Here is a 25,867-nt window from a genome sequence, read left to right on the forward strand (position 1 = left end):
TTAGTTAAAGTACACTTTTGAGATCTTGCCATATTTGCCTAATTTCAGTATTCAGCTCATCAGGATTATGTTTGTGTGTGTTTATGTAAATTTTTATTAACTTTTCCTCATCTAGGGAACACAAATATATGCTGCAAAAAGAGGCTCCTTTGTTGACCTTGGAATTTTAGATGTCATGCAGATATTTGGTCGAGCTGGAAGACCACAATTTGACAAATTTGGGGAAGGAATCATCATAACAACCCATGATAAACTCAGCCATTACCTCTCTTTGCTCACTCAACAAAACCCAATTGAGAGTCAGTTTCTGGAAAGCCTTGCAGATAACCTAAATGCAGAGGTAAGATCTAATGAGTTAAAGGTTGGAATAGAATCATCAGCTTCAAGAATGACCAAGAAAAATAAAGTTTGAGTTGATTGCTATTTCATGGTATTTAATAATAGATTTTATTTCATATGCAGTCATAAGACACAAGAGGTGGAATGGCAATATTATTGATTAGTTCAGAGCAATATAGAATGCAAATGATAACTGATAAGAGCTCATTGCTTAAAGACTATACTTTTAAATCATGAGGTTTTGTTATAGGACAGAAATCTAACCAAAGCTATACAAACTAGGGAAACAGAAATAGCAATAACAACAACTATATCTGTACTGCACTTTAATAAAGTTTATTATGAAGTATTTTATAAAGTTTTTATAAGGTTAATAATGCTCTTCTGTCTTAGATCATTTGATTAACTTTGCTATAGAAAATATGATTGCTTAAATTGAGCTACAGTATTATAGTTTATTTCGTGTGTGATGTGTGTTTGTGGTTTTTTTTTTTTTTTTTTTTTTACTCAGGATTACTTTTATTGTTTTAATTCTAGAATTTTCAACCATAACAACCATTCACAAATAGTTATAGGTTAGCTTTACATGTAAAACCTTCCAGTAAATACTCTGGAGAAGAGCAAGCACATATGAGTTTAGTCCCTATACTTTAAGATCTTAAAATAAAATTATCACAGTAACTTATGTTGACCACCTTTCTACCATTGTGTAAAATAATATTTTTGTTATACCTTTCATTTTCAGGAGACGTATGCTTTAAGGCCAAATTTTACTGGACCCTATCAGAATTCTGACTGACATCACATGTTAGGAATTCAGTTAGGCTCAAACATTTACATTAAAAAGCCGCAGTCAAGATAAACCTTGACATTTTCATACACTGCTAAAAAAGAAAATTATTTCCTTTTCTCAGAGGTACAAAGATAACACTTTCACTAATAAGACTCTGTAGATAAGAAATTAATGTCACCTATGAGAGCAGTTTCACAGGTGACTTGTATAGTCACCATTATTGTGTTAAGATTTAAATAGCAGACCCTGGAAGCCTAGATAACATCTTAACTGGTAAAGAGGATGAACATTCTTAAGAGTCTGTGTGTCAAACAATCAAATGAGGTTTTGCTGTTTTCACCGCATTTTTAATTGTTGCTCTGTCATCCAACACTTTCCTACTTCTTTCCTATATCCCTTCTTACCATTAAAATTGACTCAAACAATTTTTGAAAGTAGGTGGGTTATAACTATTAAATAAATGAATAAGTGAAATATTTGAACTGAAATATTACAGAAATTTCACTTATATTCTATTCATGTTATTTAGAAGTCTTTTTAGAGGATGAAAAACACACTCAGTATGCAGTTTCCTCTGTTAAGGAGTGTATAGTCCAAAAGGGGAGAAAAAGACACAAAAACACAGTGCAATAATGTTGGTGAGTAATAAGTTCTAAAGAAGGATTCAGTAGAAGGAGAAAATACTTTTGGCCCCAGCTTATCAGGAAAGGCTTTGTTCATGAAGGTGGTAAATCTGGGTTCAGAAGGTTAGGTAAGGTTTAGAAGATCTAGTTGGAAGTTAGAAAAAAATCATGAAAGATGCTGGTTTCTAGTAGCATAATTACAAGAAAGTGAAAACGATTAGGAAATGAATTATGATATTAGGAATATCTCCAAAGGAAATATATCTCAGTTTCAATCCTCATTACCTACTATGATGGCATGGTTTAAATACTTAGGTCTTGGTCATGGGTCACCAGCATCTATGATGGAATAGTCTAATGTACAAAGATAGTAATAGTAATGTACAAAGATAGTAATAGTAATCCTTCAGTGGACTGAGAACGTGCAAACCTTCTGGGTGCTTTTTGTATATTCTCTCAGTACTGCTACTAAGGAGATATTATTGTCCTCAGTGAGATAGGTAACTGACCAAAGGTCATTCAAGTACTAACTTTTGGAGCTAGTATTCAAACGCAGGTCTTTTTAACTACAAACTTAGTCTTCTTATTATAGCCTAGATTTCTGATATATAAAATATAGTAACTTAAAGGTGAATACATTTCTCTATATTAATCAACCTACCATTTGCCTTCTTCTAAGGCCAGGAGTAAATATTTTCCAAATTGTAGTAATAATTTCTCTGATTTACAATAAAAAGCAAGGCTGTTTTATATAATTTTTCTAGAAAAGCATATCAAGAAAGACTACATCTTTGTAAACTTAGAATTATTTTCCTTGATAGCCTTTTGTAAGTGGTAAATTAAACACAAAATGGTGATGTTTTTATGCAGAAGACACAGGTGGGTAAAATACTTCTCTGGTCTTCAAGAAATTCTTTTTCTTAGGGACTATAATAAAATAAATGAAACTATTTGGTCAAGCCCTGAGAAATAAAAAATCAATTGTAGCCCATAGATTCACCTCATATTCATAAAATACTTATTAGGGTTTGTCATTTTCAGAGATGTCAACTAACTGTAATGATAATTCCATTTAATGCCATAAATGGCGTTCAAAAAATGAAACATATACCTTGAAATTTTTAGGTAATATGGTGAAGTATAGCCATTGCCAAAATTTCTTTATCATATTTTGTCTACTAGACTAGCTCCCATTTAAAGTAAATTTTCTTCTTAAGGAAACAAACTCCCTTAAATTATAGTTGAGTGTGAAATTAAATTTGGTAATCTGTGGAAGCCAAGTGTGAAATTAGTTTATGAAATGAATGTGTGCTGTGCTCTTAAGGTAATGGATTTTTAAGTCTTTAGACTCCAAAAATCTTTGCAAGACTGTACAGCAGCAGTGATCAACATCAAGGACACGTTAGATTAGGAATGTTGCCCATACTAATATCTTTGATAACACTAGTTTAGAAGAACTGGAGAAAGTATCATATTAAGCTATCATTTTAATGCAGACATTTTATGAGACATCTTTGCTGATTGATGCCTAATGGGGCTGACTCCTGAATGCTAATTAATGCCAAAGCTCACAAGTCCCAGCCCTGTATAAAGCCTTTTAATTTTTCACTGAGAGAAACACTGAAGCATGTTTGAGGCTTATTAAAATTTATTCAGCAGACATTACTGGGTATTGTTTCACGGTTTCACCTGTGAAACTGTTCTCTCATAGGTGACATTAATTTCTTATCTATTCTGTGCCAGTCCCCTATGGTCCATACTTTAAAATGTATTAATCTTTCTATAATCTTACGTACATTCTTTGTTCAGAGTTCCTCCCATCTCCGCAGGGCATAGTACAAACACTTTGTCCTTGGATTTAAGGCCTCAACAGTCTGACACCTTCACAGTTCTGGCTCTGGTTACTTTCCAGCACAGGTCTTCTGCTCTAGACAGTCCCTTACTCTACTCACGTCACCTATAAAGTGCCAATCTTCCCATGTATAAAATAGGAATAATATCACTAGATTGTTGTGAAAATTTAACAAACACCTGTGCCAAGTTGTTATTCAGTACAGAATTGTAGTTACATTATCTTATAGTCCCTCTAACCTCAGCCCCAATCATACTTACTACCCGCACTCAAATTTTAGTGGAATAAGTAAATGAATGGTGGCATAAGTGGTGTTTTCATACAGTTACTAAAGGGGTTTGTGTATACATATGTATTTATATACATATGATTATTATATTTGCTTGTTTAGTTTTATATGATTTCAACTAACTTTTTGAAAAACACATGCAAATAAACAATTAAGATAACCTTAATGACTAAAGTTTTAATAGGTAAATTAAATACAAAGTGATACTTTGAGCCTTACTTCTAAATTACCAGATTTGGGGTAGTTTTTCCCCCCCTCTTTTACTTAGAGCATAAAGCTGTATTACACTATATACTAATGGCACTTTTATAAGTTTCACATGTTAGGTGTTTTTCTTTCAAAGCATTTTTGAATACGTATTATGTCCTAAGCACTGTGAATAATGGTTTCATAGATGTCATCTTAATTTGTCACATGTATCTCACCTATAAGACTACAGACTTCTTGAGACCAGGAACCATGCTCTATTTATTGCCATATCCATTGTACTTTATACTTTACATAGTGCAGTCTTGTTACTGACTTCCTATATGATTATTGAGATGAGTGAATAAATCTCAGAGAGATACTGTGAAAAATACTTGTTTTATAAAAGGCTCCTGTACTAAGTAGCCACTAGACCACAAATATTTGTAAGTAAATTTTTGTTTTTGTCACTAGGTGGCATTCAAAGATTAATCTCACAACATAATGTACCATTATAAATTTACATCCATTTTTCTGAGTAGTCTTTTCCTTTTTGGTGAACATTTGGGAGACTTGCATTACTTGATCCAGTTTTTGGTACCTATTTCATCTTTTCCTTTATTCTTCTCACTACCTGGCAATAGGTAATTATTTATTATTGTTAATTTACTGAGTCTGATTTTGAAAGTATAATAATAGCAAGCTTATTTTATCCTTTATAAAATTTTCTACTCTTAGGAGTTGTGTGGTGTTGTTTTAAAATATCTATAAGTCATAAGGGGATTAACACAATTTGGCTGTCAAATAATAGAATCACAAATGGAGGACACTGTCGCATTTTAAGCCATATCATCAAACTAGTTTCCTTTGCCTAAGCAGACTAGAAAATGTTTAACTGTGTTACTTGTTAATATTTAGGAAGTGTTGTAGAACTAACTCCTTAGCTAAATTTTAGTTCTTGTTACTCTTTATTTTGTGGAAACTCTTACAGTTCACATTTTAGGAAGTGTATGTTTACTTATATTGTGGGTGGTTTAGTCATTTGTAAATACATTAATGTATTTACTTATATTGTGGGTGGTTTAGTCATTTGTAAATACATTAATGTAAATTAATTTTTTCCTTATATTGTATTTACTTATATTGTGGGTGGTTTAGTCATTTGTAAATACATTAATGTAAATTTATTTTTTCCAGCTTTATGAAGATATAATTGCCATATGACATTGTAAATTTAAGTTGTACAATGCAATAATTTGACACACATATGTATTTGTGAAATGTTTACCACAATAAAGTTAGTAAACACATCCTTCACCTCACATAATAACCATTTTGTTTTGTTGTTATGATGAAAGCATTAAAGCTCTACTCTTATATCAGCTTTCAAGTACACAGTACAGTATGATTAACTGCAGTCACCATGCTGTACATTAGATCCCCAGAACTTACTCATCTTACGCCTAAAAGTTTGTACCCTTTAACCAACATCTCCTTATGTCCCCTACCCCTCAACTCCTGGCTACCTCCTTTCTGTTCTTTGTTTCTTTGAGTTTGATGTTTTTAGATTATTTGTATAAGGGAGATCATACACTATTTGTCTTCCTCTGTCTGACATATTTCAAGACAGTGTAATTTTTAAAGTAGATAGAATCTGCCTTACCATTTATTTACTTTTGGTCATTTTTTTTAAAGGACAAATAGTATGGTGTAATATTGCTATATGTCATCTTCAACTAACTAAAGATATCTAAGCATTTGCATACCTATTTTACAAAATTAGATATACAGAATTTAAATTATAATTTGAGAATGAAGCAAACATTAAGGTTTATATTTTCTTTACTATTTAGTACTTAAATAAGAGGATTTATTTTTCCTTCTTTTCTCCTAAAATTTGGTTATTTAGATAGGGATCATCACTTCTCCTTTGATTAAAGTATTAAGAGGTTAAAAAAATTTTTTTCAGTTACAGATTCAGAAAAAATTATTCAACTGTGAAGTTTCACAACTTGGATAAATTTGTTAATTAAAATGAACACTCTTAAGTATAAAAGCACAATGACTGCATATAGATCCAGTGGCTAAAGAAATGTATTTTTAAGAAAACTTTTCACTGCAATTCTGGCTTAAGGTCATTTTCTAACATTTCCCTTTATTACACAGATTTTATATGTTATTGTTGTGTTTTAAAATAATTAACCTTTGGTTTCATTAAATTAACATGTTATAAAGCTACATTAAAATGCTATGTTAAAAATTATATTTTCTTTCAGAATATAATCTAAAGAATTACCCAGTGTTTATTATAATTCAAAAGTATAAATATCTGTTTTTTCCATAGGTTGTTTTAAGTTTACCAATAAAAAATTAAAACCACTCCCTGTTCTTGTATGATCTTTTTAAAGTGTATGTATTATTAATATGTATAAATCCCAATAAAATATGATTTTGTTTTATGCAAAAATTACTGCATTTACCATTGTATTTATATTATATATTTATACTAGCTCTGCTGCAAATGGGTATCTTTAGAGGAAAAAACTACTAATGTTATGCTCTTTGTGATTTTGGTAATGACAGTATACAAAATCACAACAAAGAGGGATAGAATCAGCAATATTATGTTGTTTTGATTGTGGTGCAGTCACATTTAAAACTGTCAGTAATGTTGTCACATAAAATGAAACCAAAATTTAAAAGAAGCAAAAAGAAGAAGAAAAATTAATGAATACCAAAATGTTTATAATACTATATGGAATAAAATTCAAATGGGAAAGCTAATCAAATGCCATAATAATAAGTAAAGTTTGGGAAGATAGCATTTCTAATGTACTGTTCTCAATTAAATGAGGCAGGACTGATTTTTAATTAATTGGAGAAACATCATGTCCAATAATTGTGCTTACCTTCTTTTAAATACAGCATAATGATATATTTTAAAAACTTAACTTTCAACAAAATGGTCTTTGATGTAATGTTTATGTTCAACTTTAATGCATTAGTTTAACTTTTGTTATATTTTTGATTGGCAGATTGCTCTGGGAACAGTTACTAATGTGGAGGAAGCAGTGAAGTGGATAAGTTACACTTATCTTTATGTACGGATGAGAGCAAATCCATTAGTGTATGGCATCAGTCACAAGGCTTATCAGGTAGAAAACTCATTTACTAAAAAAAAAGTCAGACCTCCTTTTTAGTTCTGTAATCCTTTCATGATATGAGGATAAATATTTGCTACTTCTGCTCATCTGAAAAGATTTAGGTACCTGGAAGAAAAACAAAGAGCTTTAATCTTTTTTAGAAAATACTAAGGAAAATTAAATTTGTCCCTGGTAATCATTTCACTTTCTTTATATATCTTTTCCACTGATCTTTATGTTATTATCAATTTACTGCTCAGATAAGTTTCCATTTGATATTAGTATTTTGCTATGTTTTTTTAACTATATTTTTTAAATTTAGTTTTTAGAATAAACCAGACATGAGGAAACTTAAAAACCACTTTTAATGATAGGGTTATATTATATACAGTATATTCTTCTTATCAAGTCCTTCTAAGCCTTTGTTTCTAAATTAAAAGATAGCATTAATGAGTTACTATCTTAACAGTTTGGAGGCTGGATCAGTTCTGCTGTGCATATAGACTGAGAATCAGATGCATGTGGTCACAGCTCTTCCTATAAACTTCACAGCTGTGTGGTCCACATAGCTTACAGATTCTGTGAGATCTTGTCTTTTCTTTAGAACTCTGCTTTATACCCTGTAAATGCTCCCTAATTACAGATAAAATCCAGTTGTTGTCTAATGAAAATACGATTTTACCACCATCATATCGATATTCATTAGTGTTAAAATTAGCAAAGAAGTTGAATTTAACTTGGAATTATAGTTTTCCTCTATTTACTAATAATGATAATTTTGTGTGTGTGTGTGTGTACCATTTTGTATCAAAGCAGTTGCCTATCTTTTTTTTTATCTTTCCTTTTCATATACTTTCCCTTTCATATAACTTTGACCGTGGGAAAATTGAAACTTAAGATTTAGGAGGGAAAAAAAAGAAGAAAAATAGCAGCAGCAACTAGTTATGAAGCTGTTCATCTGAAATCATTTGGTTTTTATACTTAGGTTTACTGTAGATGGGGGAATTCAACTACCTTTATTCTTCTTCTCAGTTAAAATCTGTGCTAATCTTCAAATGGATATCTTTTACAACCAGATCGCTCTCAGTTATAAAATGTAGGTGTATTGTAACCTGTACCTTTATAAATTTTAAAGAATAAGGCACTAGCTATTCTTATTACAAATGTGGGTTTTGTGAAAAGAGTCAATGGCACTATGAAAATATTCTGAAGGGGTAAAGGAAGACCAAACACAACATGTATTTTTTCATGGGCTAAGGCATCTCAAATCTTGGGACAAGATAAACACATCAGTTGATTTTTGTTTAAGTACCAGGTTAATATCGGAAGTCATTTTTTTTATAATTTTCTAGTATAAAAAGTGGGTGTTTTTCCTTTCTGAGATACAAAGTTTTACAACCTTCACAGTTCAGAGAATCTTACCTTTTTATTTTTTTGACCTAAGTGTTTTTATTTTATTACTCAATAAGAATGTGTAGCCACAAAACTCATGTGAATTAACACAGATCATGTAGTTTAATTCTTTTTAATGGTTTAATAATATGTGATTAATAAAACGGTTTCATAAGATGAGCCTGAAATATACCGTATGTTACCTACAGAAAATATTTAAGACTTTTTTTTTTTTTTTTTTTTTTTTTTTTTTTGCTGTACGCGGGCCTCTCACTGCTGTGGCCTCTCCCGTTGCGGAGCACAGGCTCCGGACACACAGGCTCCGCGGCCATGGCTCGCGGGCCCAGCCGCTCCGCGGCATGTGGGATCCTCCGGGATCGGGGCACGAACCCGTGTCCCCTGCATCGGCAGGCGGACTCTCAACCACTGCGCCACCAGGGAAGCCCTTAAGACTTTTTGTATTTGCTAATTTGACTGGGTTCCATCTTACTTCCCTACAGTTGATTTTCCTTTGCCTCATTATGATTTGCTCATTTATTTTAGCTATATTTGATGCATGAATAAGCTGCCATAAAAATCTAAGTTAGAACAAGTGGTAGGAGTATTAACTCATTAATTGATTTCTAAAGTATTTATACTTCCCCCTTCCCCCCTTTAAAGGTCATACTTCATTTTATAGCTATAAATATATACATATATTTATATACACACACACATCATAGTAACAGGAATGTTTGTTAATATCTTGTGTTAAATGTCCTTTCTGCTTAGAAAGATACTGTAATAATTTCTAAACTATTCAGAAATTCATTGTCAAATTGATTTTACTCTTTGCTTCTACTACCATTATAGGCAGAATGGGTTTTCCCATCAACAGTTATAAAAACTGCTAGAACACTAAAACCATGCTTTTGAAAGGATGACTTTTAATTTATTTTTGTATACCTTTATTTGAACAGAGGAGAGCATTCTCACTATCATTTCTCTAAATAGGACTGTGGTTTGATATTTTTAAATTCTTATTTATTTTAGTGTGGGAGGGAGAAAGCAGTGATTTTTTTTCATGTATCTAATTCCTAATCCTTATTAATCTTAAAGATTATAAGACTATACAGGAATTTTAGATTCTAAAATATTACTTTCTGAAGATAATATACAGATTAATAATTTTAGTTAATTTTAAAGCTTTCTTTATTTAATGGAATAAAGTATTTTCTAATTATGTCCTATCTTTTAAAAAAGTGCATTCTTTTAAAATTATAATAAAAAATTTATACTAACTAAAGCATCAACAGAAAATTTTAATTTCCATAACAGGAAATGATGACTCTGCAAATGATGACTCTCTGAAGAATTATTCAAGTGTTTTTCTTTCCTATAGATTGACCCAACATTAGCAAAGCATCGAGAACAGTTGGTCATTGAAGTTGGACGGAAACTAGACAAAGCTCGGATGATTCGTTTTGAGGAACGAACTGGATATTTTTCCTCAACTGATTTGGGTAGAACTGCCAGCCACTACTATATTAAATACAGCACTATTGAGGTAGTATACTGAGTGGAACAAACAGAATAATATGTTTGTCTTTAGATGCAAATACTTTCTAGACTTCAAAATATAGTATTCATGCAAAATAACAAAAGCTACTAATAGAACAAAATGCATTTGACTTTTATGAATTCAACAACATAAACTCAGTAAAGATAAGAAAAAAAATAGAACTATAAATATTCAGGACCCTCTTGCCATCCTGTTCAATGAGTATATCCCAAGCAGTAGACACACCCAAGCCTAAAACCATTGAGCACATTGGTGAGACCTCTGGAATGAGTACCTGAATGATTTAAAGTGGGGGCTGATGGCTTAATGATATCCACGAATAAAAAGTTGAAAAATTAATTGCAAGTTATTGAGAAACACTGACTAAAAAGAATTATAAAAACTAATGAAAATATCAGGGCACTGAGCAGTACTATTTGGATAATTGAAGAGATTTTTCAAAGGTAATTTTTACTACACAATCGTATCCTTGCCTGTTTCCTTTTAATGTAATCTTATGTAAGGTAGGGTGCCACTATAATATCTACATTTTAAAGAATATATACTTGTCTTCGTGTGTATTTCTATACCTACATATGTACCTTCACATGTTAATACATGGGAAAACTTAATAGTGATTACCTGTGAGGAGAGGACTTAAATTTGAAGGGACTTGGATTAAGGTGAATTTTTACTCTTTACTCTTTTTATAGAGAGAAAGTTTTTTTTTTTTTATGTTCATTTTTATTTTTATTCTTAAAATTGTTTTTTAAATGAAAAAGTAATAGAAATCACTAAGGTGAAATTTCTTCAGAAATATGAACACCAAGGCCTATATGAAATCTAAGTTTTATACTTATTTAACATGTGCTTATTATGCAGATAACGTTTCAGAAAACATTTTCACAAGCTTAATAGCTTTTCCTCATCTTGCCGCACATAAATCTTGTGTTTGTATAGCACTTTAGGTTTCTTCAAAGTCTTTTAACATATATTACTCACAACCGTGATCTGGTAGTTCCTCAACCCAAAACATTTTCCCTTGCCCTCTGTTGCTGCCATCACCTACTCATGTCCACTCATTTTGTCCATCAAGTTACCTTTCTCATTTGTCCACTAGGTAGTGTGTTGCTGCCAAACTACATCTTAAGCCTGTTTGCAGCTCTCTTTCAGGGACTGTAGCCTTTCTTCAGTTTTGTTTTTGTTTTGATTTTTTTTCTTTCCAGTTTCCTGAATTTCTGTATGCCCTAACTAGCAATGTTGTGATATATTTGCCGGAATCTTAAGTTACATATTTTTAGTTATTCCTCTCTGAATTTTATGTGATATATGATCAGCTTTAAGTTGATGAATGGTGCAGATTTACATATGCCCTTGCTGAAAATGAGCCAAGACAAGAATGTTATGCTGAATATTGTTTTAGATATCTGTTGTAAGTTTCATTAACTGATTTTACAGATCTTTTTGCTTCTAAAGGTCTTCTCTAGCTAATTTTGTTTGGGGAATGTTTTTTAGTCTTTGATAAATTTGACGATGTTTAAAATGATGATTTTGGAACAGTATGCTACAGACATTATAACTGCATATTCTAGGGCTCAGATGTTCTCTTAGAATGTGTGATTTATAGTCACATTTTTAATTTAAAATATTTTACTGGACCTTCTATTTTAACCAAATATAACACTTACTTTGGTAGACCTTCAATGAACTCTTTGATGCTCACAAAACAGAAAGTGATATTTTTGCTATAGTCTCCAAAGCTGAAGAATTTGATCAAATCAAGGTAAGATTACTTGAAGCTTAAATCAAATACATATAACACATATGTGTTGATTCATTTATAAAAGTTCATAATTAATTGTTATTCCTGATACAATATAAGCTGTATGACACTTCACATTTTGAGTACCAGCAATGTTCTTCCATTTATCAACAATGTCCACTATCCTAGATTTTGATAGTATGTCATACCTGACCTCATTCTTTGCTCTCTACTGCAAATCAAACATAATTTAAATAGGTTTTGCAGTAATGAAACTATCAGAGAATATAGTATGTAGATTTTGGTTTATTTGCAATATAAGGTTCGCTGAAGAAAATATAAAAGACATCCATGATTCAAACTTAGATATGAATACTTCTGTACCCATATTATAATTTAATCTTATTAACAGTGAAAACTTTAATACTTTGAATCATAGTACTTCACAGCTTTAAGCTATGAATGCCTTATACCATATAAAAATATATGACTGTAATGGATGCGTTCGAAGATAATTCAAGTTTGCCCTAATCCATTTGGGCAGAGGTTTTACTCTGGTCAAATAAAAAATGAAATCTCATCAGTTGAAGGATGGTGAGGTCAGAAGACTTAATTTTTGTGACATATCAAATTTGTATATGTCAATGGCAATTTTAATATTGGTGATGAATAATAAAATGTAGTCTTATCAGCATCAAGATAGATTTTCATTGTATTTTATTAGCTACCTATGAAAAAATTGCTATTATTTTAGTATACAAAAGGAAACCTGAGTTATCACAGATGGAAACTTTTAGAAAACATGCAATGTGGTTTAATTTCAATATAAAAAATTTAAATAAATCAGCCCAAATAATCCTATAAAAACATTGATTCTTCCAGGTCAGAGAAGAGGAAATAGAGGAGTTAGATGCCTTATTAAACAACTTTTGTGAACTCTCAGCTCCTGGAGGTGTAGAGAACAGTTATGGGAAAATAAACATCCTACTACAAACTTATATCAGCCGAGGGGAGATGGACAGTTTCTCCCTTATATCAGATTCTGCATACGTTGCACAGGTAAGTATATTACTCCCTTCCTGTTTTCTCTTCCTTGGTTACTTTTAGAGATTCAAGGAATTAATTCGTGATATACTATGAATGTATTGCATTGTGACATGCTGTCAAATTACCATTTTATCTTAGAACTGGTTCTGTTTAATTTGTACATCTTTTATGTCATCTATGCTATTAGATCAGGAACAGAGGTGGGATTTGGTGGTTTGTTTGGCTTTTTTTGATGTTGCTATTATTTACATTTTAGAGTTTAAAAATATCAATATCTGATTTTTTTTCTGTTTTAAATGATAAAATTCACTTCTTTTACTTAGGAAGGGCAATAGTACAAGAATATTTCAAGTGAAAAGAAAAGATTGTGGAACCTTTGTAGCATTCCCCAGATGTTAGAAATATAAACAATTGTTTTTAACCATTAAACAAGGCTTAATAAATATACCCCATACCATATATTAAGTATGATATATCTTTTATTAAAAAAGTAATCTTTCTTTCCTACTCTCGATACTTACAAATTGAGTACTGAAGGAAAATTAATCTGTAAATTACAGCTCATTAAATGTTTAAGTTTTTAAAATTGCCGTAGTGTAAAATGTTGTAATATTTGTTTTTAATATTCAACCTCTCATATGATACAAAGTAGATTTTATTTTCAGTATTTACCTTTCAAATGAAAGGTTTCCCTTCTAGGTGTACTTTTTTTAAAGATATTTTTTATTTATCAAGAATACTTTTAAAATTATTTTTATTGAGTAATGCCTCCTCTAGGTTAAGGAGAAATAAAAGGTTGATCTTATTTTAAATATAGAAAATATTCCACCCACTATGTATTTTGTGTTTGTAATTTTGCTCAAAGACTTAATATAGAAGGAGTATGTTTGTGTTAAATGAATTATTATTAACAGCTATGAATATCCCAGAGTGCTTTGAAATAACTGTAAACATGAAATATTTACAAACATAAACCAAGATATATTGGTAAACAGTTTGAATGAATGCAGTAATTTAATCAAAGTAACCAAGAAACCAGGTGATGATTTCATATATTATATAAAGTAAATGTGGATGTGGTAAAAACATATTTTTTTATTTTAATTTTGGAATACATATGTTTGTGCCATAGAAAAATACATATATTCTCAAAAACCTAAAGGCTCTACAAGGAACCAGTTTTTAAAGTCTTTTGTTTTATCTGTTTTTCTGAAAAATAATATAATATTGTCATTTTATTTTATCTAATGATTTTATATTGCAATAGTTAATGATTTAACTAAAAGGTAAAGCTTTACTGGGTTCTGGATGAACAATCTGGCCACATTTCTGCTTGATTCAAGATTATGAAGATATCAGAGACTGATTTACGAATTGCTTTACAATATAAAACTTACGGTTTCTTCATGATTGGTACCCAGAAAGTCCGTCTCAAAAGACTGAGATATATCTCTGAGAATCCCTTTAAAAAAAATATTATGGGTTTATCATTCTTGAATATGTTAGATAAATTACTGTTGATTTTTGGTGTGGGGGGGGTTGGTTTTGTTTTGTTTTTGTGTGTGTTTTTTTTTTAGTTTAAGCCATCAGTAGTTCCACAAGCACTCTCTCAGCTCTGTTAAATGGTACTTCCTTGTATATTTCTGAAACTTTATTCCCTCAGCCCTTAAGATAAATCCTTAGCTCAGATATTCTATGATCTTATAAAGGGGCCTATATTTATCTTCTGCATTTAGAGATTTTGATCATTATTCCCATGCAATTTATATCATTTCAGATTAAAATGTCCTGTTGGTATCTGCTCACATGGGATTTCTCTTTCCATTTCTTTTAGCTTTTAGGGAACAACTATAGGTTCTGAAATATATAAACATACTTTCAAACAGTTGAGAAAATTAGCCTGGCAATTTTTTTAGAAGAACAACTGAGCATGCTGTAGGAAGACCTATTTGATAGCTATAAAATCAAAATATTCATTTTACTTATCATTTTCTGGGCCTAATAAGAGATATCCTGTCAATTTTTAATGGGTGTTACAGCTATCCTCATACTTCTAAATACCATTTGTTCTTAAATTTCTAATACTGAAACAAAGTAGTCGAATTTATCAAAAGATGAATAACACTTTTTATATAAAATATAAAACCAAAGTCCTTAATTCTTATGATCATTTTTCACCTCATAATTTCAAGCCGGATCATCTGTTTGCTATTTAAAATCTTATCTTTTTCATCTCTTTTTATGATTTTGATCAGATTTAACATTCTTCATTTTCAAATACAGATATCATTAGATATTGTAAGGTTTCTCTAGACTTATGATTTTAATCTTCCATAAAACAGTCTGCAAAGTTAATGATAGAGGGAAGGAAGAAAAACAAACTACAGAGATGTGAAAAAAGGCTTCAATCATTGTAACTTTCTGTATGTCTACTAATGAAGTTATCTTCAGATCACTGAATTTAGAATTTTGGAGTTAAGTTTGGCATTGTTTAGATCTGGCTTTCAATAGATACTCTGACACCAACTCTCCTGGTCAAATTATTAACCTCACCAAACTTTAGTATCTTCATGTATAAAATCATAGTACCAAGACCAGTCAAATGCAGTTGTCATAAAAATTAAATGAGATAATATATGCAAAGGGGTAAGCATACTGCTTGGTTTATACAGGAGCCATTAATATGGGTTAGTTTCACTCATCAGTATTTCTTTGTTGCTCTTCTCTCACTAATTGTTCTCTCTGACTGGATCCCAAAGTCTTCCTTATTTCTCTAAATAGCTTTATAAATTTAATCATTCCACTATATACCCAAGGGCATCCTTGGCTGTCTCTTAGATTCTCAAATGGCCTCAGCACCCTCCGAATACTTTGTATTTTTTTTTGTCTCTTCCTACTTCATTCCTGTTTAGGGGGTGTGAGGTGGGGCTTCCTAAGGACTGGGAAATAAAGCTACTCTTGGAGAGTTAAACAGGATAACATCCACATATAAAGGATATGATTATTCTTGTGTAGAAGTAATAAAGATAATTAGGGTTATATGAGCATAGATGTTGCCCACAATTAAAGGATGCAGCTAGACATACTTTTGAAACTGAGTCTGAATAATAAATTTATTGACAAATTTAAAATTACACTGGACCTAACCACCAAACCCCCTTTTCATTCTTCAGAACGCAGCTAGAATTGTCCGTGCTCTTTTTGAAATTGCTCTGAGGAAACGCTGGCCTACCATGACCTATAGGCTCCTGAATCTAAGTAAAGTCATCGACAAGAGGCTCTGGGGTTGGGCTAGCCCTTTGAGACAATTTTCAGTCTTACCACCACATGTTCTAACAAGATTAGAAGAAAAAAATCTTACTGTGGATAAGCTGAAAGACATGAGGAAAGATGAAATAGGTAAGAAGGAAGCAAAAGTGTTTTAATGTACTGTTTCATGCAGTTAAAATATTTCACTTGACGTAAAAAAAAAAGTATTGTGAACTCCCACATTACTAAAGATAAACTTTTACCATTTTTATCAAATTTCTTTTACATTGATCTAAACTCAGGCAAAAGTCTCTCTAAATTTTATTAAGTTACTCAATAGAATTAGCAGTTAAAATGGAGTTTAGATTGTCACACCCTTGAGTATTTTACAGATAGAATCTTAGCTACAAATGATGAGAATTAGTCAGTGAGGCTTATTCTCAATTTATTTCTTTTGTTCATTTAATTTCGTAGTCTTTTGTTATGTATATCAGCAGTATTACAGCAAAAAAGTATGTCAGCATTAAACCCTACATTTCTTCAGTTTCTAAATGAGCTTCATCATTACACATGTATAGATCTTTAAACACAGTTGGTATTGGTGTGTAAATAGCATTTGGTCTTCTATGTTTTTCACATAATATTGAAAAATTACCACTATATACATTGCCATGTACCTTAACATTCTGTTGGACAAACATTGATTAGGTAATATTTCAGATTCTGAATAGAACAGACATTACACATGAAGGGAGTCAGGCTGAGGAGAAATAGGGGGACCTGGCAAAAGGTCCGTAGATGTGTAGAGAGGCTGAGATAGTTATTTCCCTTGTATAATAAGAAGAATACTTCTCAGATGGAATGGAAAAGGGGAGGTATCAATAAAAATAGAGAGAAATTGAGAATACAAACTAGGAAGTTGAGATTACTCACCTTGGGTAACATAAATATTTTATTAAAATAAGGAAAATCACTTTAGATTTTCAAACTTTGGTGAACATAAAACATTTTGATTTACTTGTAAATATGCTTTAAAAAATTATATTATGAAGCACCAAGACATACAAGAAATATTGATACTATAAGATACAATCTATATCCGCTTAGTCGCTTGGCCTGAAGTAGGAAAATGTTTAAAGTTAGTCACATCTGTTTGTGACCCTCACCCCCACCCTGGTGCCTTCATTTGTATCTGTATTTCAGAATCTGATCATTTACAAAAATATGTATAAGTGGTTAATTTTGTGCTGGACTGGCCATATTTTATATGTTTATCTTTGTTTTCTGGAAATGGTATGGATAGGTTAGTTATGTTTGATTAGTAAAGCATTTTCCATCATGGTTATAGAGTTCTGCAATAGGCCTTGAATAAATTAATGACTGTTTTCACAAAATACTGAATATTTCTATAATGAGTCTTATTAAACTGGCTAGGAGAAAAGTGGAACTGTTTATAGTAGTTTAAACACTATCAAGTCTCAGTAATTTTAAGAACCCTATTAATAGCTGAAAAAACCTTGATACTGGTTTACAGAGCTATGAATTGCTAATTCAAGTTAACTATTACAAAATATTCAAACATGCCAGGTCAAGAATGTCAGCTATTCTACATAGCAAATCATAAAACAAGCAATAAAAGCACCTTCTCTGAAATCCCATTTACAAGTCAGATTATATTGCTTTTTTTCTGTCTGGACACATTTCTTCTAAGTGACATTTTCCCTGCAGGTCACATTCTGCATCATGTGAATATTGGGCTCAAGGTCAAACAATGTGTTCATCAGATTCCTTCTGTTACAATGGAAGCGTCCATTCAGCCCATCACACGGACTGTCCTCCGAGTGACGCTCAGCGTCTGTCCTGATTTCACTTGGAATGATCAGGTAGAAATGGAAAACACCTAAATCTACATTAAGGAAAAATGTCTGTACTGCAGGTTCAACTTCACCTCCTTACGTCTGTCCTCAAGGCATATAGAAAAACCTTTAAAAAGAATATATATCGAAGAATCATTTAAAACATTGTATCAATAGTATTATTTACTCTCATCCTCAAGATAAGCATGTGGTATAATATATTAATAATATGTCAACCAGTGAGACCCCTTCAGAACATTTTAGGAAACCTAAAATTTCACATTGTATAATGGTTTAGTGGATTCAGCTCCATAGGGACTTTGCTTAATTCTATCTTCTTTCATTTTTCTCTATGTGATCTTCATTTTTTCCGGCTCTTCTTACTCTGTCATTTTAACCTACTCAAAATTCAAGATTCTTCATGCTAAAAGGGCCCTTTTAAAATCCTGAGGTTTCTCAAACTATCATTCTCTTCTTTACCATTAGACTTGTAGAAAGAGTAATCTGCATTTTCCTCCTGGTCACCTGTTTCCTGCTGAGACTACTTGTTCAGTGATCACCAAAGACTGACTGATTGCCATAATAAATGGCTTTTCCTTAGTTATTTTCTTTACTTCTCTGAACATTCAGTCCTATACATTGTCCTTGAAAATGTCCTTCTTTGGCTCCCATCACTTTTCTGTTTCTGTTTTTACCCCTACTTCTGTTCTTTCTTCCAGACCTTAGCTGTTACTATATACTCTGGATCCTCTTCTTATTCAGTCAGTAATTCTTAAGGTCTGTCTTTGCACCAGTTACTGAGCAAAGAGTACAGTAGAAAAGAGATTGTACATACAGGCAAGTACGTGTCAGTCCTTTCATTCAAGAAGCCAGTGGGGGAAGACAAGTAAATCAGTGAATGTAGTATAGCAATGCTTACTTTACATGGTAATTGTGAGGTTCTAGTTAAGTGTAAGTAAATATCTTCTGCATTACCTGACATTAGTACATCTTTAAAGTGAATGCATTTTATTCTGCGATGTTACGCAACCATAGTCCTAACCCAAATCTACCATTGGTCTTAAAGTGTCCTTAAAGTGTCCTAACCACTCATTCCTTCAGTTTCCTCATCTGTAAACATGTATAATAATAATAATTATCTTTCTCATAGAATTTCTGTGAGGACAAGATGATATAAAATTTTATTTAATATTTTTATAAATATAGAATTTTACATAAAGTATACCATTACAAGTAGCCACAAACTCATTTCAAGTTTTTATATTTTCAAATGCATAAAAGTTTTATGTTTTTTCACCCTGTTTTCTTGTATCAAGATCCATAATAGGAATTCCCTGGCGGTCCAGTGGTTAGGGCTCTGCGCTTCCACTGTTTGGGTGCCCAGGTTTAACCCCTGGTCGGGGAACTAAGATCCCACAAGCCACCCAGTGCAGCCAAAAATAAAATAAAATAAAAAAGATCCATAATAAATCTCCCACAATTTGGTTTAATTCATCGTTAGAATGGAGTACTTAATTGTTCATAGTTGCTTCTATCAGAATTCTGTTGGCTGCAAGAATAGCAAATATGACTTGTCTCAAACTGACTTACGCAGAAGAAGATATATCATCTTACATAATATGATAGGTCCACAGGTAGAAGATGATTGAGTCTTCTGTTTAATGATACTCTTCCGGACCAGGATCTTTCCATCTTTTTGCTCTGCTGATATTGTTGGCTACTTCCCAAATGTTTTCATGCTTCCTTGTTCACATTTAACAGAGAGAGGGAAAAATACCCCACCTGCAGCAGCCCAGAGCATAGGCCAGAACACCTTTTCTTGAGCCTAACTGGGCCTGTATTGGGCACATGCCTACCCCTCACCACAACCTGTTGTAAGGGGGACACCCTAAGCTGATTAGTGTATGCTAACCAAAATTATCCTGGGAGGTGGGGTTACCTTCTGAATTACATGAGAGAAGTGTGAGTACTAAACAAGACTAGACTTTGTTAGGAATAAAAAAAGAAAGAGCAATGAGTATACTAAATACAGTATATCTATGCAATGGAATATTATTTGTTAATATGAAGGAATGAAGGACTGATGCATGCTATGACATGCACGAAAACATTATGGTAAGTGAAGGAAGCCAGTCGCAAAATCATTTCATATATATGATTCCATTTATATGAAGTGTTCCAAATAGGCAAATCTATAGAGAAAGAAAGTAGATTGTGGTTGTCCAGGGCTGGAGGTTGGGAGGATGGGGGGAAGATAGGTAGGGTACAAGGTTTCTTTGGGGGATGATAAAAATGTCCTAAAATTAGGTTATGAAGATGGTCACAAAACTTTGTAAATGTATTAAAACTATTGAACTGTATACTTTAAATGAGTAAACTTTGTTATCTAAGTTACATATCAATAAATCTGTTAAAAAGAGAGAGAGGAATGGGTGCTGGGAATACAAACAACAGTATCCCTTACTTGAGTTACAGTATATAGTATTAGGATACTATTTTTCTTCTAGGTCCATGGGACAGTAGAACCCTGGTGGATTTGGGTAGAAGATCCTACAAATGATCATATTTATCATTCAGAGTATTTCCTAGTTCTAAAAAAACAGGTAAATATGTATATATGGCTCTATCCTTATTATGTTGCTGTCATTAGGAAGAAAATGTAAACTAAATAATTTCTATTTTTACATATTTCTCTATAATTTCATAGTGCCATTAAAGCTTTATGTATTATTTTTTATGTTTCTGTTTGGTTTTAAAGAAAATAGTAATCAAATGTTATAGTATTCATATATTCAAAGTGATTTTCATTTGAGAAATTTAATTATAATCTTTCTAATAGTTTAAGGCATGTCTTCCAGAGGGGTGGGTGGGATAAATAATATTTTTAAAAATAAAATAAGTAAAAAATAATAACTTTAGGTGTTATATAAGCACAGTACTAGAGAATATTGAATCACATTGTATAAAAGATAGTTTTTTAAATTCTCTATAAATTTCAAGAGAAAGACTCAGTTTGATGAAAGCTGTCTTTAACTGTGATGCTTCATTCCTAATTTCTCTTTTTATCAAAGAGAAAGCAAGCTAGCTTTAAGCTTGAGTGGACACCCATAGAATTATATAGCAATATTTTATTTTCATTGCATTTGTGTTCATGATTATCTTCTATTTATGTCAAATGTTCTGTTATTCCACTTATGGTAGTCAAAGAATTTAGAGAAAACTATTAAGTAAATAATTTGGTAAAAATTAATGAAGTAAAGTACTTGAATGAATGAATTTTGGAAAATTCTGATAATGAGTCAAATTGATAACCTGTTAATACATGATGATATGCATATGTAAATAATATAAACTGAGTGTATAATAATACACTCAATACACAATAATATAAACTGAGTGTTTTTCCTTCTGTAATATCACGTATCCTCAGAAGGGAACCACCTACAAGTTTCTGAAGTATCTGAATATCTCAGCTATTTAGAAATCCAAGATTTTTTTTTGTCTTTAGTACATACTTCTATAGATACGATTGTTTTTACAAGAGACTAATAAAGCCTTTATGCTACTAGAATAGCCATATTCATTTTAGACTTTATTTCACATTAGGTCATTAGTAAAGAAGCTCAACTGCTGGTGTTTACAATCCCTATTTTTGAGCCTTTGCCTTCTCAATATTACATCCGAGCAGTGTCTGATCGATGGTTAGGAGCTGAGGCTGTATGTATTATTAACTTTCAACATCTGATTCTACCAGAGAGACATCCTCCCCATACAGGTAACATATGGAATAGTATAACTTGAATCACTGATTTTTCCAAAATTTTTGTTTTAGCTCATGTTGAAAAGTGTCTATGCTTTAAAGTTGCCTGAATCTGAATAAAAATCCAACTTATTTCTCAATACAGCTTGAAAAGGGACTTTTCAAAATCAGATCAAATGGCAGGCCTTAATTTTTTTCTTATTTGAGATCCAAAAACATTAAGACTAGTTCAATTTTTATAATTTAACAAGCATGAGACTCACTGTTTCTGTATTACTATGCCTTGATCTCTATTTTTACATTATAATTTCTCCACATCTCCTTCCTTTTTCATTGCAAGTGTTGTCATTTTATCTGTGCTCTCTGTGAAACTTTTGAGATATCCTTTTCTCCTTGCATTTATTACTGTTAAACTTACTTTTAGTATGTTAATTTAATTAAAGTGAACTGTAGGGTTTTTTCCTCCATATAGTGTGCTTCTACACCAAAAAGTGCTAATACTAAGGAGTCAGGTTACGGTATTACTACAGAATGGATTCACGTATACTTCGAGTCAGTTTGTGTCTTACAAACAACATATACTCTTTATGTTGGTTCTTTTCTTCCACACTAACATTATAAAAGGGTATGCGATGATCTGCAGTATCATGTAACAGTGTTTTTCATTGTTTTCAGTGTTTGATAGTTGACAAAAATCCATTGTAAATTTTTTTCTTTTTCTTTATTTTTTTGGTACGCGGGTCTCTCACTGCTGTGGCCTCTCCCATTGCGGAGCACAGACTCCGGGCGTGCAGGCTCAGTGGCCGTGGCTCACAGGCCCAGCCGCTCCGTGGCATGTGGGGTCCTCTGGGGCTGGGGAACGAACCCGTGTCCCCTGCATCGGCAGGCGGACTCTCAACCACTGCGCCACCAAGGAAGCCCAATTTTAAATTTTTATAACATGATGGAGTGCCTTTCTATTTTGACTTGTTAAAGAAGCAAATTTTCATGAATAAATATTTATAATGATACTTTTAAGTGGCCTATAAAATATTCTATTTCAAAAATATCTTGACATTAATCTATTAACTAATTAGTATATTAAGTTTATTTCTTCTCATTGAGAATTCATAATGGATGAGTAAAGATTTCAAGAGACCCTTAATTTATAGCAAAATGAAAGTCAATTTCTCTTTTCCAAATAAGTCTTACGAAGACAAACTCTTTGTTTTTTCAAAATAAAAATAGTAGTTTTTACTGCTTTCAGTGAACACATTATTTGACATCTTTTTTTTTTTTTTTTCGGTACATGGGCCTCTCACTGCTGTGGCCTCTCCCGTTGTGGAGCACAGGCTCCGGACGCGCCGGCCCAGCGGCCACAGCTCACGGGCCCTGCCGCTCCGTGGCATGTGGGATCCTCCCGGACCAGGGCACGAACCCGTGTCCCCTGCATCAGCAGGTGGACTCTCAACCACTGCACAACCAGGGAAGCCCTATTTGTTATCTTTTGAGAAAGTAAAGTAGGCATTAATGTGACTAATCTTTGTCATTTTTGTACTTTGTTCATTATCTTAGCATATCTTAAAGAGAGATACTTTAAAGTACAGCTTAATACCACTTTGATATCTTGACAGAGCAAAACTAAAAAATTGTCAACCTAGAAAAATAATATGATTGCAGTATCTACTAATCTACTCATTGAAGAGGACCTTTCTGGTTTTCTTTTGTCAAATATGCTTTGTGATATCTGGAACCTCAAAATAAAATACATAAAAATGTTTGGTGCTTTCATTTAAAACGTATGCTACCAACATCACTACTGGGTCTCTCTGGCTGAAGTACCTGATTTTAACATGTGTTAACGTTATATTTTCATGCTCATTTAATCACTTCTTTGTTGAGTGGCCAAACACGTCACCTTATTTATATAATTGGCTGATTTTCTGACTACATTTTTAAAGGAAATAAATGTACCACCATGACATACCAGTTGATATTTAAAATGCATGATGTGGGACTTCCCTGGTGGCGCAGTGGTTGAAAATCCACCTGCCAATGCAGGGGACACGGGTTCGAGCCCTGGTCCGGGAAGATCCCACATGCCGCGTAGCAACTAAGCCCATGTACCACAACTACTGAGCCTGCACTCTAGAGCCTGCGAACTACAACTGCTGAGCCCACGTGCCACAACTTCTGAAGCCTGCGTGCCTAGAGCCCATGCTCCACAACAGGGGAAGCCACTGCAGTGAGAAGCCCGCACACCACAATGAAGAGTAGCCCCTGCTTGCCGCAACTAGAGAAAGCCCACGCACAGCAATGAAAACCCAATGCAGCCATAAATAAATTAATTAATTAAATTTTAAAGAATGCATGATGTAACCTCAGTGATGGCTAGTTCTGTTTGGCTCCAAGTATACATATAGGCATCTCACTGAGCTCAAATCAGTCAGGAAAATATCTTCATCTTTCACAGAAGTAAAGCATCTTAATTTAGCATCATCAATAAATGCCAAAATATTTATTTTTTTAGTCTTTATTAAGAAAATGTCTATGCTTTGATTAGCATTGCAAGTTAAGACTTCCTCCGTTCTTGATTTTCAGTGCTGCAAAAAATATAGGATATTGTAATCTGGTATAAGAAACATACAGTTCTCAATTACCTGTGTAATAGAGTAGAGCAGTGGAGCAATGATAATATTTTTAATTAGCTTTTTTACTTTTAAATACATTTTCTGAGGAGAGAATTCTGCATACTTTCCCATCTGAAACTGTACGATGAAGATCTAACTCAAGATACAAGCCACCATGTCCCCTTACTGATTTTTTTTCCCTTCTTACTCAAACTTCAAATGAGTAGAGTCATCTTCCAGGAAGTAATCCTGGGAGTAGCCAACTGATACCTTTCTGGATTATACGAAAATGAAATGACTATCAAGTTCAAGGGTATCTAGGTATAAGTTTATTTCTCGAAATCATTTTTATTTTCTAATCTCCTAGACCTCTAGTCTACTTAATGATTTACAATTAAATCTAGTTTCTTTCAATGTTTTCCCAGCACAGTTCTTATTTACCCAGTCATGCTATGATTTAAAACTCCCACCCAAGTTTCTTCTTGGAATTATTTTAAGTTCATATTAGTTTGCGTTGGCTAGAACAGCAGTTCATGCGACCATTCTGTTTTGTCATTGTCTAACAGATGAACAGTAACTTGTTATTAGTAACCATTCTACTACTGAAGTTTGCAAATGGTTTTCCTTCTTCTACAGATTGGTATAGTTTTAGTTTTCTTCTAAAACATGCATATTTTCATTTACCTGTCATTCAGATCACTTTCCTGATTGGAAGAGAAAGATGTATCATTAGCACTGTCTTAGAGGTAGCTACCCCAGAAAAGTTTCCAACATGTCAATATTATAAATGTCATAATGGAAAAAAAGATTGATAACTAGTATGTAAGAATTTGTTAATCCTTTTTTCCCTCTAAAGAATTAAGGATTATTATAATTTATTGCTAAGAGACAGTATTCAATATTGTGCATATTTTCCAGTTATTGTATGTACCTGTTGAATCTTTTCAGAATTACTGGATCTTCAGCCTTTACCAATCACAGCTTTGGGATGTGAAGCATATGAAGCACTATACAATTTTAGCCACTTTAACCCTGTGCAGACACAAATATTTCATACACTGTATCACACAGACTGTAATGTCCTACTTGGAGCACCCACTGGATCAGGAAAGACTGTTGCAGCTGAATTAGCCATTTTCAGAGTCTTCAACAAGTACCCTACTTCAAAGGTCAGTTGGAAACAATCACATGCTTACATTCAATTAGAAAGCATAGTTTATAATCTGTAAACTAGCCAGTTCTAAACATACTGGCAGGACTCAATAAATAGATTTGTCACTCTTGGTATATTTTCCAGGGGAGCCCAGATCAGTATTAGAATAACTGGCCACAAGAAAATTTATATTAAACTTTGGAGTCCTTTAGTTAGATTTCTAATGTACATTTTGGGGCTCACATGTCCTTTCCTCATTGTAAGATACCTAATT

The 25,867-nt window shown here is 32.5% G+C and overlaps 1 protein-coding gene across 1 annotated transcript in view; it reads left to right on the plus strand.

Moving 5' to 3' along the window:
* Positions 1–25,867, plus strand: part of ASCC3 (activating signal cointegrator 1 complex subunit 3) — a 333,322-nt gene that overhangs the window by 189,850 nt on the left and 117,605 nt on the right. The window contains exons 16-25 of the mRNA XM_082633455.1: positions 116–340; positions 7,118–7,237; positions 9,999–10,163; positions 11,854–11,940; positions 12,802–12,978; positions 16,140–16,365; positions 17,944–18,098; positions 20,579–20,674; positions 21,678–21,846; positions 25,389–25,609. Of these exons, the coding sequence (XP_082489581.1) occupies positions 116–340; positions 7,118–7,237; positions 9,999–10,163; positions 11,854–11,940; positions 12,802–12,978; positions 16,140–16,365; positions 17,944–18,098; positions 20,579–20,674; positions 21,678–21,846; positions 25,389–25,609 (1,641 nt within the window). The remainder of the gene's footprint in view (positions 1–115; positions 341–7,117; positions 7,238–9,998; positions 10,164–11,853; positions 11,941–12,801; positions 12,979–16,139; positions 16,366–17,943; positions 18,099–20,578; positions 20,675–21,677; positions 21,847–25,388; positions 25,610–25,867) is intronic.

This window comes from Mesoplodon mirus (assembly GCF_964341445.2).
Source record: "Mesoplodon mirus genome assembly, chromosome: 10".
NCBI lineage: Eukaryota > Metazoa > Chordata > Mammalia > Artiodactyla > Ziphiidae > Mesoplodon > Mesoplodon mirus.